We start from the raw sequence: 14,329 nt of genomic DNA, 5'->3' as shown, positions 1-14,329 counted from the left end.
CAGCATTGATAGCACTTGTACAACATTGCATATCCATGCCAAATCCATTAATTTATTTGACATAACAATATAACAATTGTAAATATAACAATTTACTATCACACTTTCATCAGATCCAGTCCACCTATAACAATTATAGATTATAGAATTATAGAAACCTTGTGAAAAAAAAAAACAAAAACAAAAAAACACCCCGTTTAACTTGTGAATGTGCTATGTGTGTGTACATGTGTGTGTGTGTGTGTGTGTGTGTGTTGGCCTCAGCTGACGTAGGTGAGCACGACTGACTGGATGGGCTCACGGCACACCGGGCACAGCTTGTTGCGGTTTTTGAGCTTCTTGGCGCAGGTGTAGCAGGCCATGAGGTGGCCAGTGCGCCCGTGCACAATGCAGCCGTTCTTGGGCCGGCTCTGGCAGATGACACAGGGCTCCAGGCAGCTGGCGGGCAGGAAGGCCTCCAGGCTGTTGAAACGCTCCAGCTCTGGCGCCTCCTCCTGGCTGGAGGGCACGCTGCCGCTAGCTGCTGAGGACGTGGACGGCTGGGAACAGGCCGAGCTCTGTGAGTCTGGAAGGGACGATGGCAACGGTGCAGTCACCGAGGGATCCTCTTTGGTGGGGGGTGAGCGAGGTGGGGCGCGCTTGCCGTCGGGTACGTCCAGACCCTCCTCGGAGTCCGTCGGGGTGGGTTTTGGGGGCAGGGGCTTGGCGTCAGAGGCTGGGTCGATTGCAGGTGTGGCAGCGGCTGTGTTGTTGGTTTCAGGGAGCCAATCAATCCGCAGTGTCCAGCAGCGGTTGCAGTTACGGGGCAGAGGTGGGTTAAGCTCATCGCATTTGGGGCATTTCCAATAGTCCTGATACAGAACATCATCAGGAATCATTATTAGACACTTGTTAAGTATCCAAAATAAGAACCAAGCTTTGCATACAAAACCAATTTCACACACATAAGACCATCTATGTAATAAGAACAAGAACTAAAAGCAAAAGAACATACAGCCTCAGTGATCTCTGTGTCCTCATCAAACTCGTCTTCCTCCTCGGGTCCAAAGATGGTGACTTCATAGACCTGCAAAGGCAGAGAGAAGGAGATGGGGAGAGTGAGACTGGGCATCTGGGGCAGGCAGGAGCTGGACAGGGCTTTCATCTGAGGGGTGGGAGCACTTTCTGAGACCTCATCCTCGCCCGTCACGGATGCCTCGTCGTGTTCGCTGTATGCATCCGAGTCGATGGACTCGACCTCAAACTCCACGCTGAAGTTGTCGGAGTCTGAGTCTTCGCTGAGGCTCTCGTCTGACTCGTCACTAACAGATATACCTACTTCCTGTTGGGGAACAAAAGAGATGCTGGTCAGTAAAGAGTTTCATATGTGTGTGTACACACACACACACACACACACACACACACACACACACACACACACACACAACAGAGGAAATAACACTTCTGCACTTATGCTGCTACTCACAGTGTTACTGTGGGAGTCCGAAGACTCGCTGCTTCTTCTGTTGCCACGGAGACCGCCAATCACACACCAGGACAGACTGTCGTCAAAAGTCAGAGAGAGGCTGTCTGACTTGTGTCGCTTCCTTCGCTCGCGTGGTTCGTCCTGTGTAGACGACCCCGCTGCAGAGAGGACAGAAAATGGGTGACTTTAAATAAGTGTGTCTGTGTTAAACACACCATCAAAACACTATATTGAACGTTCCACTACCATCATTATTCACAGCATATAAACTCACATAATCTTTTGTTTGTTCGCTGGTGAATCAAAAAACTTCCACCATCCTTTCGGCAAGTCACACTGTATTTCAAGCCCTTCCACTAATGTACCAAATCAAGGCCATCATAAGCTTATTTTCTGTAACACTGTGCCCTTGAGAATGTATCAGCACAGTAATTCCTGTGAGTGGCCTTCAGCCTGAGGTGCAGTTTTTATTTAAAGGCAACAACCCATGTTTTGATGGCACACATCAATAATTCATGCTGCTTCTGCTGTGGCGGCATCATGGCACAAAACAGTCACTCATTGTGTGCACTGCAGGGCCACAGAATGGGCCCCATTGTGGATGGCAGTCATCTGAACACATTCTGGTGTGCCTCCAGACTAAAATGTTCTTCTACGCTAATTGTGACAAGGCATATGGGGGGAGATAAGTATACAGCACAGTGCAGGGAGAGAAAAAAACAGGCCAAGTCGTGATGAGCATTAAGAGCTAAGGGGTTTTCCAAAACACAGATTGAGTCTTTTCATCCCATCAAAGAAAAAAGGGGAAGAAAGAAGCAACAAGATGTGGCAAAATGTCTACATCTACCTTTCCTGCTTCCATTTTGACTAGCCATCAGTAATGGTATTCTTCAGTGGTGCTAAAGGTTCTCTTTTCCTCACAGACTAAAGGCACTCTGCCTCTGGATGGCTATATTACAGCAGAGCTGGTGAATGACCTCAGCAACGGTCTGCCTCTGAACAGAACTAACATCCTTACTATTTGATTCCTTTACAATTAGTCAGTTTGCATTAACCAAAACCGAAGGACAGTGATGCTCCCCTATATCAGCCCACGCTCGGGCATGACATTTGCTAGCACTTGAGGATAACAAGAGACTGACTAGGTGGCAGCTTTTGTGTGTCTCACCAGGGTCACTGCTTCGTCTTCTTCTCCGTGATGAGGTAGTTGCATTTGAGTCTGAGTCCTGTAAAAATAATAAAGGGCCCTTTAAAACATCAAACAGCACAGCGTTTCACCCATAATAAACAGCTCTTTTTTCCTTCCTTCACACACAGCAAGGGCTCACTCTTAAACTACTCTACAGAAACAACAGGAAAGAACTTCTACAACTAGTTCACCAGTCAGATTTTTAAAATCATCCTTCACCTGTACGCATACTCTCACACAGACATACAAAATGAAGACTCCATATGGTCTTTGGACAAAAGCAAGGCTTTAATTTCACCCTCTATGGACAAGGAGATCTGTTTACCTCTGATCTGCCCACTTCTGGTTCACTCTGGCTGTCTTGTTGAGAAAGTGCAGGTTGAGATTCTACATGGAAAAGAAGAAGTCATGAATGGATGTATTGCCATGCAGCACCTGAACTTCAAACTGCTCCCAAGCTTCAGGTAGATATTAAATTGTGTACCGCAAAAGTATGTAAAAACGGCTATACCTGTTGTAGCTGAGGTTTTTACTGCAGTTAGGTTTTTTGTAATCATTGCAAACAGGACTCTGGAGAGTGAATGTAACAACAGATAAGGTTAGAACAGCTAAGCGCTTTCAGTTTCAGTTGAATGATCATTTGCTTATCTGAACTTTATTGCAATTACAGCAGATTAAGAGATAACACAGGAGACACTAAGCCTAAACGGATATGAATACATCAGCGCTGCTTCCAAAACACTTTTATTTACTATAATAACTCAGTGAGTGAGCTATGTGAACCCATGCAGGAAGAGAAAGCACGGTGGTTTCAGGATACACAGCAGAGCACAGCTGTGTGCACAGAGACCAACACCTGTGAGCCAGCTATGCTTCGATCTGCCACGCCCCTAAATTCCCTAGAGGCCTAATCAACAGCCCAGCTGTTCCCCAACACATGTCCCTCTGTGTGTGTGTGTGTGTTTGTGTGTGAGTGAGTGAGTGAGTGAGTGAGTGAGAGAGAGAGAGAGAGAGAATGTCTACACTAATGTACACATGTGTCTTTGAATACCGTGGCTCTTTCACGGAGAACGTTTGGACTCCCAGCACGACTCCGAGAGCGTCCCCTCCACAGCGCACGATGTGCTGCTGCTGCTGGTCGTACAGTTGCTTCCTCACTATGTACTTACCCAGGTAGTACATCACCTGAAAAACAAACAAACAAACAGCCGTCACAACACAAACCCAAACTAACACAAATCTTCCCATGAGCCTGTAAGAGCTTGCATAATGACCCCTACCCCAGATCCCAGATTACAAACCAGTCAATTAATTAACATTGGTACCATGAGTCTTTTCTCAGTTCAATGAGGAGACCAGAGCTGGTCACAGATGAGTAAGACATTCCACAGACTGTCGACCACTCCAGTACATGTAAGGCTGTGTCTATTGTGGTATGGGATGACTAACACTTCCTCATTAACTCACACAAGCTTCCCTCAAGCCCACAGCAATGACTAGAACATTTAGTCTGAATTCAAATTATATTCAAATCTACCAGGACTGTGACTGAACCTGAAGTATTTAGAAAAAAATATGCTTTTAACATCAAAATGATGATGCTTATCAAAATGCTAATGCTGCAAAATGACACAGCTATATGCCTGGTCAAGTTTTATTTTCATACATAGTGTACTAACCACAGTTCATAAGATATGATATGAGCAGACATGAGACTGGTTTGACAACACAAACCACTCTCAGGCATTGGCCATGAAACATGAGAAGCACTTATTTTTAACTCGAAACACAGAAAAGCAAATCTAGCCCATATTCACTCAGTGGTCTCAGAGAATCCACTATATAAATGGAAACAAATTTAGTTCTTAATACCCATGTCAAATAGTGCACAAAAGTAAAGCTAAAAATGGTCATGCTTAAAGAAAGGAGGGAGTCTATGCACTTTAGATGTGCTCATAAACATCAATAAAAACCAGAATGCCAGCTGATTGACATTCGTACCAGATGAGCTGTAGCTGTCCTTAGACTCACCTCTTTCATTGTGAACACCTCCTTATCGGCACCTGCCTGTTTTAGCAGTGTTTGTAACTGCACATTTGGTCGAACCTCAAAACAGTAAACACAAACATGCATTTGTTTTAGACAAGGCATTCATCTATTAGGGCATGACATCTGAAAATTTGTTTGTTTTATTTTTACTCACCAATTTCTCATTATCAGCTGTGATGTCTGCCATAATTTGCTGATCTGTATAGAATATTTACATAGGTTAATATAAACTCAACAGTTTCATTATTAAAGCATAAAAAATGCAAGAAGAATAGCATAGACAAAGGCACTTACCTAAATAAATATAAGTATAATCTCTATATTATATACATAAGATAAGTTAAAATCTGTCTATACATAAAGTGCTGTCAGCTCGGCTGGGCTTGCAGTGGGAAACGCAATTCAGCCGGCTCCTGGTTTAAATAGACTTGGTGAGACATGTCAGGGCTAGAATCTCGTAGACTGTTGATAGTATTGGGCGTTCAGCGACGGGGTTGGTTGAATTGACATTTCAAAGCGTTACTTCCATCCCGACGCTGACTCACCTAGCGGTCGTGCACGGGAGTGGCTACGCACTGTAGCACTACATGCCCGGGCATGTCCCAGACCAACAACACGGACGCGTGCAGTTTTATTGTGTAAGGGCTAATATGTGTTTGACTGACGGGGACAAGCCGTCTATCTTACCGCGTCTCTAAACAAAGAACGGGCAAGTCTTTCGAGCAGCTGACATGTCGGACCATTTGGAAACTAATATAATGTTGGATATATTTCTCTGGCCACTGCAAGGATGCTCTGAAATTTTTCAGACTAATTTATTTCCAGATGAGCAACGAAGCACCATCATCTGCACGCGGATTAATTTCCCAATGATTAAATTGCGGTCGTTTAAAAAAACGTTACAAACAGCTGAGTTCACGCTCACATGATGGTTAAAAACTTGGACAGAAAATTACGCAATTCATATCTCACCATCTGACATGCAGTTAACACAGGTTCTACTTGTAGCTACCAATGATACACAGAAATCAAAGAAACGTTACCTAAAGTTAGTGTATCGATGCCCGTAGTATCACACAATGATGTTTTAGATATAATAGATTCTATATTGGGAATGTATTTGTCCCGACAAATTCATGCAACGCTGAACAAATATGCTGCTCGACAAGAAGCGCAAATAAGTTACACTGGAAGGTAGTGGTAGTAATTTGGGTGGATACTCGTATGATGTACAGTTAACTAATGCTTCTCAGTTTGCTGAATAAATGTAGTAAATGTTACCAACTTGCATTCGTCTAGAATTCTAATATATCGTTAGCATTCCTGCTTTAGTGAATGTGTACGTCTATATTCGCGCGCCAGTCGTCTGAACTTTACGTTAACGAAATCAGTTCAATGTTTATAATTTTTCTTGACTATCTTTTAACATAATTTCATAACGCTGACAAATGATTCACAACACTTGGACCTAATTAATATGTAACTGTAGAAGAGGACAGTTTGCATGTACGCATTTTAGCCTAAAGATAGCAGTAAGGTAACTCAGCAGACTTCCAGGGACCTAGAGATGCTAGCTTTCAAGAAAGTCCGCGGCTTCAAGGCCTAGGCACACTGGAATGAATCAAACCTTTCAAATTTGCATCTTAAGCAGATGGTTTGGTAGTTTGTCACCATAAATTAACACAGTAACGTTACATTCAATTTGTCAGCACAACGTAAAAAATGTACCTTGGTGGACATGCCAGTGTTATAAACTTTATCTTTTAGGCTAACTAGAAGGCTAAATTGCGCTTACCTTTCAGACAGCTCATGCGCAGGCTCAGGTCACGATGACTGCTGCCCCCAAACGGTTGTTGTTGATTTCAAATTTTCAAAGATGCACGTGTATTCCAATGCAACGATGAGTGAGCTAGAATTAAGATAATCCAGCACAGGTATACATTTTGCTAAATAAGAAAGATTAATAATTGTTCTCCGGGTTAATTCCACGTGTGACCATTCAGCTCTGTAGTCTGCCTCTTCTGAGTTGGTACTGTTAGGATGGCATGTTTATAAACCTGTTGACTGAGTCTAAATGTGAGGCTAACTGATCAAGTTATGCTTAATCTTAGGCTACTCAATAGAAACCCATCGGAAACAGCCTATTCACTTTCATGAGAGGCTATTGTTTGTCCCCTCTCATCGACCCCCATCTTATTCAAAATAATGACCCTTGCCTATTAGGCAAAGTCCAAGAATCTAGGCCGACTAGGCTACTAAAAGGAACACATTTTACAATTAACTGCTTTATAATCATTTGTTACACTATATTGACAAGTTAGAACTACAGTCCTCCTGATAGCCTACATGTCTCAACATCTTCCCAAGCCCAAACTAATTACTGGAAACAATTAGTCATCAATGACTGCAACAAACATGGTCATAGTGTGTGAAATGAGTTAGAGTGAAATGTTCGTATTTCTACACTTTTGGTAAGCACATAATATGTGATTTTTCTAACGACCTGAGAGTCGACATGTTTTCTCTTGTCAGATTTGTTCTAGCTCTTATCTTTTTTTTTCTTTTTTTTAACAGTTATATCATTATACAATAATTAAGATGTTGATATTTGTGTTGTAGGCCTAGGGTAAGCAAAATGTATCCTAGTCATCATGACTTACTTATAGCTTACATTTCTTCAAGATGTTATGTATACATATTACTTAGCTTCTGTATAACATAGACGATTGCATTTTGCAAAAGCAAATTCTGTACATTGGTCTGAAACATTGAACATCTACAACTTTGACCAGTGCTTGGATGTCCAGTGAAACTTAATTTTGCATGTCTGTGGCAGAGTAAGTTTTGGCAACACTCCTCTCTCAGAACGATGACTCAGAGTTACTTTTAGACCAAGATGTTCTTTTCCGTGGTTTTAGTCTCGACATGTTTAGGCATGTGTACACATCCTCATTCCTTAGCAACACATTGAAACGAGCCACCCAAGCCAAATAAGCATTATTTAATGAAGTAAGATAAAAGTCAAATCCTCAAGATTAAGCATATCCTTTAACCCCAGTTGACAGCACATCTTGATCTTTTGTAAATCCTTGATAACCTTAGTCAAGAACTGTTCAGCTCTTCTGAGGGAGTTATTCATTCTCTTAATCACTTGTTAGCTTTTAAAGTAATGAAATAGATTTAACCTAATAATGCATTGCATTTAATCAATTTTAGCTACTGAATAGCTAAAAATAACCTGAATCCACCAATGTATAGACACCCTCAGTGCAGGCTACTGTTTACGTTACAGGCACTAAAGTTGTCCTCTGCTTCCCCTCTCTGGGGGGTTTTGCCTGATGCGTGGGCATTAATTTGGACACAAACACAGAGACAGACTTGTTAGCATAGCTTGGGCTCTCTGTATGCCAGCCAGTATGGGCACACGCTGTACCTGTAAAACTCCACTGCCACCACCCTCTTTCACCCCCTCTCCGTCCCATCACCTAAGGAACCTCGCCAGGATGGCCTCGAACCAGACAGGCCCCTGGGCCAGAATAGTAGTTCCTGTGTCCCTGTATCATCAAATGGTGCCTACACGCTCCAATAGCACATTCCTCAGTGTTTACTTCCAAAATCTGAAAAATCCCTACTTGCAATTCATGACAGAAAGGGAAAGAACATTGTAATCATCCTGTAAAGCTGATGTTGCATAACATCACTGCCAGTTTTACAGCGCTGCAGAGATGCTGAGTAAAACATAACTTTATAGAACCGCTATAGTTCCTGTTGCAAACAGAAGCACTTAATCAACTTGTCGATCTGTCAGCTATGACCACACACAGATCACTCAAACTAAAATGCTGTTGATGTTGAGTACAGAGTATCTGTATCAAACGTTCAACACACTGGCATCATCTCTGGCATTCAAAAAAAAGAGGTCTTAGAGATATCAAGCCTTGAAGTTCAGCCATCCAATATATCAGTCCTGATAGAACTTGTAGAACTACAAAACTAAGGTCTCTGATTTGTTTAGTAGAACTTTCACTTTACGGGCAACTGAAATATGTACAATAGAAGACAAGTTAAGAGTTCCTTCACCATGTGTGTTTAAAGGTACCTTATTGGTCTACCTTATGGGAAATCCTCTACTCTCAAAATCTCTAAGTTCTATGTAAGCACTGTTAGGTTCTTATTCATCACAAAAGAAAACAAAAACATTTTTTTACAATAACCTTTCACCTGTAGCCTGACCAGCACCTGACAAAGGAATTCTGCTGATAGTGTACACAGACGGTCTCCAGTGATATCACAGTGATCAAAGCAGTAAGCATCATTGGGTACAAGTGACCTCAGACAAGACATGTAGAGACTTGTGCCTTCAGTAGACTTGTCAGTCTATGCTGACTGAAGACGGAGCAGAGTCCACATATCCCATCAGTTTAATGTCAACTAACGATAAACAGAGTCGATCTTCAATAAAATACTTTTATTGTATAGTTTAGTGTATGAAAAGACATCATTAAATAATGACACCATAAGAAATACTCTGAACATCTGTCCAACATTAAAGGGGCAGTTTACTGTATTTGCTCTCAAAAAAATAGAAATGCTTCAAGACATGCCATGATGTAATGCTGAAGGCAAAAAAGTTTACTTCATCATTGTTTATGTATTCTATGCATATTGTTTCTCTGTTTTCATGCATTTTATTACACTTGTTTTTCAGCTGTCAACATATATGAACTGATAACAGCTGAAGCAAAGAATGAGGACACATAGAATGCACAATAATAATCAGCAACACTGCTTCAGTACTGGTCCTTCAGAGTTACATTATTGCAGTTGGTCTGGAAGCTATTTTATTATTTGACAAGAAAAAACACATTCTGCTCCTTTAAAAGAAAATTGTTCACATTGAGTGAAAGCATTGGTTCATGATAGTACGGATGCATAAAGAAAAACCTCCACACATCATGATTGACATTCTTCTTAAGTGAATTTAAATTTGGGAGTACCATCACCCCAGGCATATAAACCTTACCATTCATTGTTGTACCTGTAAAACTTCATTCATTAAAAGTTCAAAACCTCCCAAAAACCATCCCAATTATCAAGCGTAAGGTCTTCTCTCTCTGTACCTCCCAGCCAATGCTCCTCATCCTGCTCCTTTCCTCACCCCCTGTTAAATGTGCATTATCTGGGGGAGTGTGCAATCTGGAGACTGGCCAACCACAGTGGCAAGATCAGTGACTGGCGTTCCAGGTGTCCTATGGCCTTTGAGCGAGCCGGCTCTTGCCTTCCTCCTGCTCGGCCAGCTTGAAATGGGTGTAGGACAGGATGCCCACCAGCGTGCAGGCGATTCCCAAGCCCTGGTTGAGAGAAAGAGGGTCCTGGAAGAGTACGTAGCCCCCCAGCAACGTGATGCAGAACTTAAAGTGCCCGAACATGTTATAGCTGAGAGTGTGGGCAGTTAAGGAATAGCCTATCAAATATCCACTTACCCATAACAAAAATGACTGAAAGACTTCAGAATGTGAAGGCATAATAATGTAAATATAGGTAGTCCGACAACATAGGCAGAGAGTACATATAGACTACACCATAGTATTTGTGTGGAACAGAGCAATGATATATCTGTCATGATGTTATGGGGCCAGCTCAAATTAAACTCACAAACATCATCATGCAGTCATTCACTAGAGTGTAGGCTAGCATCCAAGCCCTGCCAATCCAACACTACAATCAGTGCGGTCTAAAATAGTTCCAGACATAGCTGATGATGTACCACATTTGTACTGACATTGTTCAAATAACTTCTAAAGACAAATGAACACAAATGAGGAAGCTTGTGTAACTTCCTACATAACAGCCATTTTCAAATGAAACCACATCCTTTTTGTCCATTTCTCAGTGCTCCCTGATTGCTAGTATGACAGCAAATGTCAAGCTCTCCCTGATTGCTCACTTTATATTTTGGCCTAACACAACTAAACCAAATGCAGTATAACTGTTTCAGTATAACTGAAAGTAAAAAAAAAAAAAAAAAAAAGTATACGGAGAAATGCCTGTAATTTGCCTGATTAGAGTCTTGGATGCTCAAGCATTTGAGCAAATATAACATAAGATTTGACACTAATTTAGTTTACACAAAATGACTGTCAGCTCTGAATGAGGCCAGGCCTTTGTTGAACCACAGTGACCTTATTTGCCATGTACTGGTGATAATACTTTAAAGGTAAACAATGAATCAAATTCTGAAGGAAAAAAAAGCTGTTGATTGCATTGAATTAGAATTAACTTTAAACTTAAAACTTTAGAAGTTTACCATATGTTTACAAATAATAGCAGTTTTAAGTCACAATGATAGTATAACTGGTCGTGAATGGAAAGGTGAGAAACTGTGTGAAAGACATGCAGGGAGGAAGGACAACAAGGATACGTGACAGCTGAGGTGTTCCCAATGATCCAGTAAATGGACAAGTTCACCAAGAAGGCAATCAGCCCTGATAACAGCACCATGGCCTGAATGAAGAGAAAAGTTGGAAAAAAAAAAAAATCAGCGAATTCTGTGACAAGAAAATAATGGATAAAGCACAGTGTTCTAAATCTGACTTCATTTGCAAACATCAATTCAAATCCATCAATTTGTCAATTCAAAATACATTAAGGAGAAGTTCACATGCATGCACGCACACACGGAATTGTGGTTGATGAAAAAGGGACTAATCTTTCCCTTTGCTTTGCACCATCTGTCCAGGCCATACTGCACAGTCAAAGCCTCTTACATACAAACACTAGCGTCACAATCACTAACACATCATGGTCTTTCTGCCTGCCATGTTATGAAGAAAGCAAACCAGGCAGACTTCGGAGCACAAACTGCGATGCTGATTGACACGGCACAGAAGAACAAAAATGCATTTCTCCAAGATCAATGTGCCTCATTCAGAGGCAAACAGCTAACTACCAGGATTGTATCTCCTTATGGGTATATCTGGTGATTACAATGTGCTTCTTAGCAACAAGTAGGCAAGCAAAACCGCCAATCAGGGCAACCTTTTTCATGACAACTCTGATGCTGATATAATATGCTGAATCAGTCTTAAACTAGCAGACATAGGTCCGTCAGAGCTACAGATTTTTATAGACCCAGCCAGAAATGATCACACACCCGACCACCAGATTGGTCTGTGGTTCCCATTACTGTACACACAGAGTCTATTTCACAGTGATTTCATGAGGTGTTTAAACACACACACACTATAGTATAGATTAATTTCTACTGCAACCTTCACTTCTGTGTCCATGTTTCTGTGTGCAATGCAGGGGTGTGTATTAAGTTTGGAGTAGATAGGTGTGACCGAAAAGGAAATTCCTCTCTGCTGACGACGGGGGAATATAAAGGAGTCTCTCACCAGAGCCTGCAGGGACCAAGGGCCGAAGATGCCCCCCTCCCCAGTGAGGGGCTCGAAGAAGGGCAAGAGAGGCAGCAGGAAAGCCGAGGACATGGGGGCCTGGTAGTACAGCAGCTGCATGGAGTTCACCTGCAGCTCGTGCTGCTTTGCTCCCACCCACTTACAAAGAGAAAGGGAGTTGAAATTCACATTGTTATTATTTTATTATTCCTCACGTATTCTCACTATTTTACTCTGATGATCTTTGCTCAAGGACTTTGGCAACACTGTATCATGAGAACTGTGGCACACACTCTCAGACTTTTCAGGTATTTTTCATTAAACAATGAAGTTAAGCTTTTATGTTTTATTTATATATATATATATATATAATAAATATATATATATATAAATAATGCAATCTTCAAATATTGCAATGCAATAATATAATATGCAATCTTAAGGGAGGAAAAATTAGCAAATGGATTAAAAAAAAAAACACATTTGAGATAAAGACATGGGGAAATGGGGACAGTAATAACCCCCGGCAGGGAGGTAACACATGGATAACAGATGAGTCTAGCAAATTGCACAAGAGAAGAAGAAACATGAGAACCATGTCATAACTCACAACATGCCTGCAGCTTAAATGTTATTCTACTGCTGTAGCTGTAGCCTAAATGTTACAATGCTTAATTGTTAATAGCCTACATGTTATTCTATTGCTGTAAGTCGCTTTGGATAAACGCGTCCCCCAAGTGAATACATGTCAATGCGTTCACACAGAGCCTGTTGCAACTTATAGCTGTTGATAATAGTTCACACACCATTAGAAAGGATCTGAAGCCAGCATATTGCCCTGTGATAGTAAAGAGGCCTAAACAGACCTGTCACCTGACCTTAGCCTTACTGGGCCAGAGAAACACCAGCCACTGATTGGCTGGCAGTTGGCCTAGATGACATGACACAGGAGTAAAACACACACCACTTACCACTTGATAAAGTGAAGTGACCAAAACACCCAGTGTAGCAAACACCATGCCCATGAGATTGAACCTGACATCATAGTAAGAATTCAGGATGACCCCCAGTGTAATGGGAACCTGATGAAAAAGAGGAAAACATAAGTAGAACCATTAGAAAAAACCGCTGAGTAACTATGACTTATGACCGTTCACATCTGTGATTTACAACATCATATCAAGACGAACGTCACCTAGCGGAGAGCGATTATGATTATGTGCACGCAGTGCCACGCACTGATTATGGCAGGCACATTCTCAAATCGAGGTGGTGTACTTACCAGTGTCAACTTTATTTTCGTGGAAAATGTCTTTCTGTAATACACCGTTTGTATGACAATGATGACAGGAGTCGTCATGGCTTTTGCGAGCTGATACGTGCCAATAGTGTTGTTCTGGAGAGAGAGGTTGGTGAAGGCAACGAATCCACAAAAGCTGAGTGCCAGGAGAATTACTTTGGACGGTCGCAGACTCTTGGGAGCGAATATGTCCATTTTCTGGCACACGTATAGCCCTAGCCACGTTACCACAAAATGTACGAGGGTTAAAGTCATGTTGGGAAATCCGTAATGCACATAGATCCATTTGTTGATGAACACGATACATATGGACGAGAATAAATTCACCAGCAATCCGGTAATGATCCGGGTGTTCCCAAGTAGATCTGTGAGACGTGTAGCCATGGTTCCGAATCGGGGCTACACGGTTCAAGCATAGACTGTAAAAAAGAAGTTGGTTCAGGAGTCGACTGAGGATGAAGCAGATAACTTGGCTAGTTAACGTTACCTCTGACTGACTTACTAACCAGGCAACTGACTACACTTGAAAATGCTTAACTGGAGGTTGGCAGATATCACTCATCAGCAAAACAACGGCCTCTCTACAAAGTTCTCTGCTATCGGCTACCTATGCCGTAATGAACTGTAAAATGGCCCACATTCTGGACTAAAGCAAAGCGCACACACTACCTTTCAAAAGCGTGAGCTTTTTTTTCTCCATAACACAAGGGTGTGACATCACAAAAGCGACGCTTTCTGGCCAGAGCAAATCTGGCGCTCGACGCCACGTCAGTGCTCTCTATCGCCCCCGACGGACTTAAATAAAACAGCAGCATTCAGTCGAAGTGGAAGAGGAGCACTGTGTAGCACTATCAGGACATCTCATTTCTCATATCTGCCTCTCCTTCTCCTTGATTCCTCCATCCTCCTTACATTCCTTCACAAGATTA

General features: G+C 41.9%; 2 protein-coding genes across 6 annotated transcripts; both read right to left on the bottom strand.

Annotated features, from left to right (window-relative positions):
- Positions 1-32: 32 nt before the first annotated feature.
- On the bottom strand, positions 33-6,839 carry mdm2 (MDM2 proto-oncogene). Of its 4 annotated transcripts, none has more exons than XM_042080046.1 (11): positions 6,499-6,839; positions 4,858-4,901; positions 4,686-4,760; positions 3,706-3,839; positions 3,166-3,224; positions 2,980-3,041; positions 2,634-2,691; positions 1,466-1,623; positions 1,319-1,321; positions 995-1,066; positions 33-851 (listed from the first exon to the last, which is right to left on the bottom strand). In XM_042080046.1, exons 1-11 carry the CDS (start codon positions 6,512-6,514, stop codon positions 261-263), a joined length of 1,272 nt encoding a protein of 423 aa, XP_041935980.1. In that variant the 5' UTR covers positions 6,515-6,839; the 3' UTR covers positions 33-260. The 4 variants fall into 4 exon arrangements, with proteins under 4 accessions (XP_041935980.1, XP_041935977.1, XP_041935979.1 ...); XM_042080043.1 differs by having other exon boundaries at positions 1,172-1,321; positions 6,499-6,826; XM_042080045.1 differs by lacking the exon at positions 6,499-6,839 and adding an exon at positions 6,432-6,453 and having other exon boundaries at positions 1,172-1,321.
- Positions 6,840-9,156: 2,317 nt separating this feature from the next.
- slc35e3 (solute carrier family 35 member E3) lies at positions 9,157-14,155 on the bottom strand. Of its 2 annotated transcripts, XM_042080074.1 has the most exons (6): positions 14,070-14,155; positions 13,383-13,819; positions 13,072-13,182; positions 12,101-12,259; positions 11,125-11,207; positions 9,157-10,139 (listed from the first exon to the last, which is right to left on the bottom strand). In XM_042080074.1, exons 2-6 carry the CDS (start codon positions 13,782-13,784, stop codon positions 9,953-9,955), a joined length of 942 nt encoding a protein of 313 aa, XP_041936008.1. In that variant the 5' UTR covers positions 13,785-13,819; positions 14,070-14,155; the 3' UTR covers positions 9,157-9,952. The 2 variants fall into 2 exon arrangements, with proteins under 2 accessions (XP_041936008.1, XP_041936007.1); XM_042080073.1 differs by having other exon boundaries at positions 13,383-14,151.
- Positions 14,156-14,329: the final 174 nt, after the last annotated feature.

Source organism: Alosa sapidissima, chromosome 23, assembly GCF_018492685.1.
Source record: "Alosa sapidissima isolate fAloSap1 chromosome 23, fAloSap1.pri, whole genome shotgun sequence".
In the NCBI taxonomy this organism is placed as follows: Eukaryota; Metazoa; Chordata; class Actinopteri; order Clupeiformes; family Clupeidae; genus Alosa; species Alosa sapidissima.
The sequence above is the reverse complement of the archived record's forward strand: the minus strand, read 5'-3'. Positions and strand labels throughout refer to the sequence as shown.

Bases quoted from the DNA above. Each gene is read 5' to 3' on its own strand.
- mdm2 (XM_042080043.1), bottom strand. The intron at 1,322-1,465 runs GTGAGTAGCAGC...GTTCCCCAACAG, and splicing joins CGGACTCCCACAGTAACACT to GAAGTAGGTATATCTGTTAG. The intron at 1,067-1,171 runs GTCTCAGAAAGT...CTGCCTTTGCAG, and splicing joins CCGTGACGGGCGAGGATGAG to GTCTATGAAGTCACCATCTT.
- slc35e3 (XM_042080074.1), bottom strand. From the start codon at position 13,784: ATGGCTACACGTCTCACAGATCTACTTGGGAACACCCGGATCATTACC. The intron at 12,260-13,071 runs GTAAGTGGTGTG...TCTCTTTGTAAG, and splicing joins TCACTTCACTTTATCAAGTG to TGGGTGGGAGCAAAGCAGCA. The intron at 10,140-11,124 runs GTATCCTTGTTG...CCACACTCTCAG, and splicing joins GGGAACACCTCAGCTGTCAC to CTATAACATGTTCGGGCACT.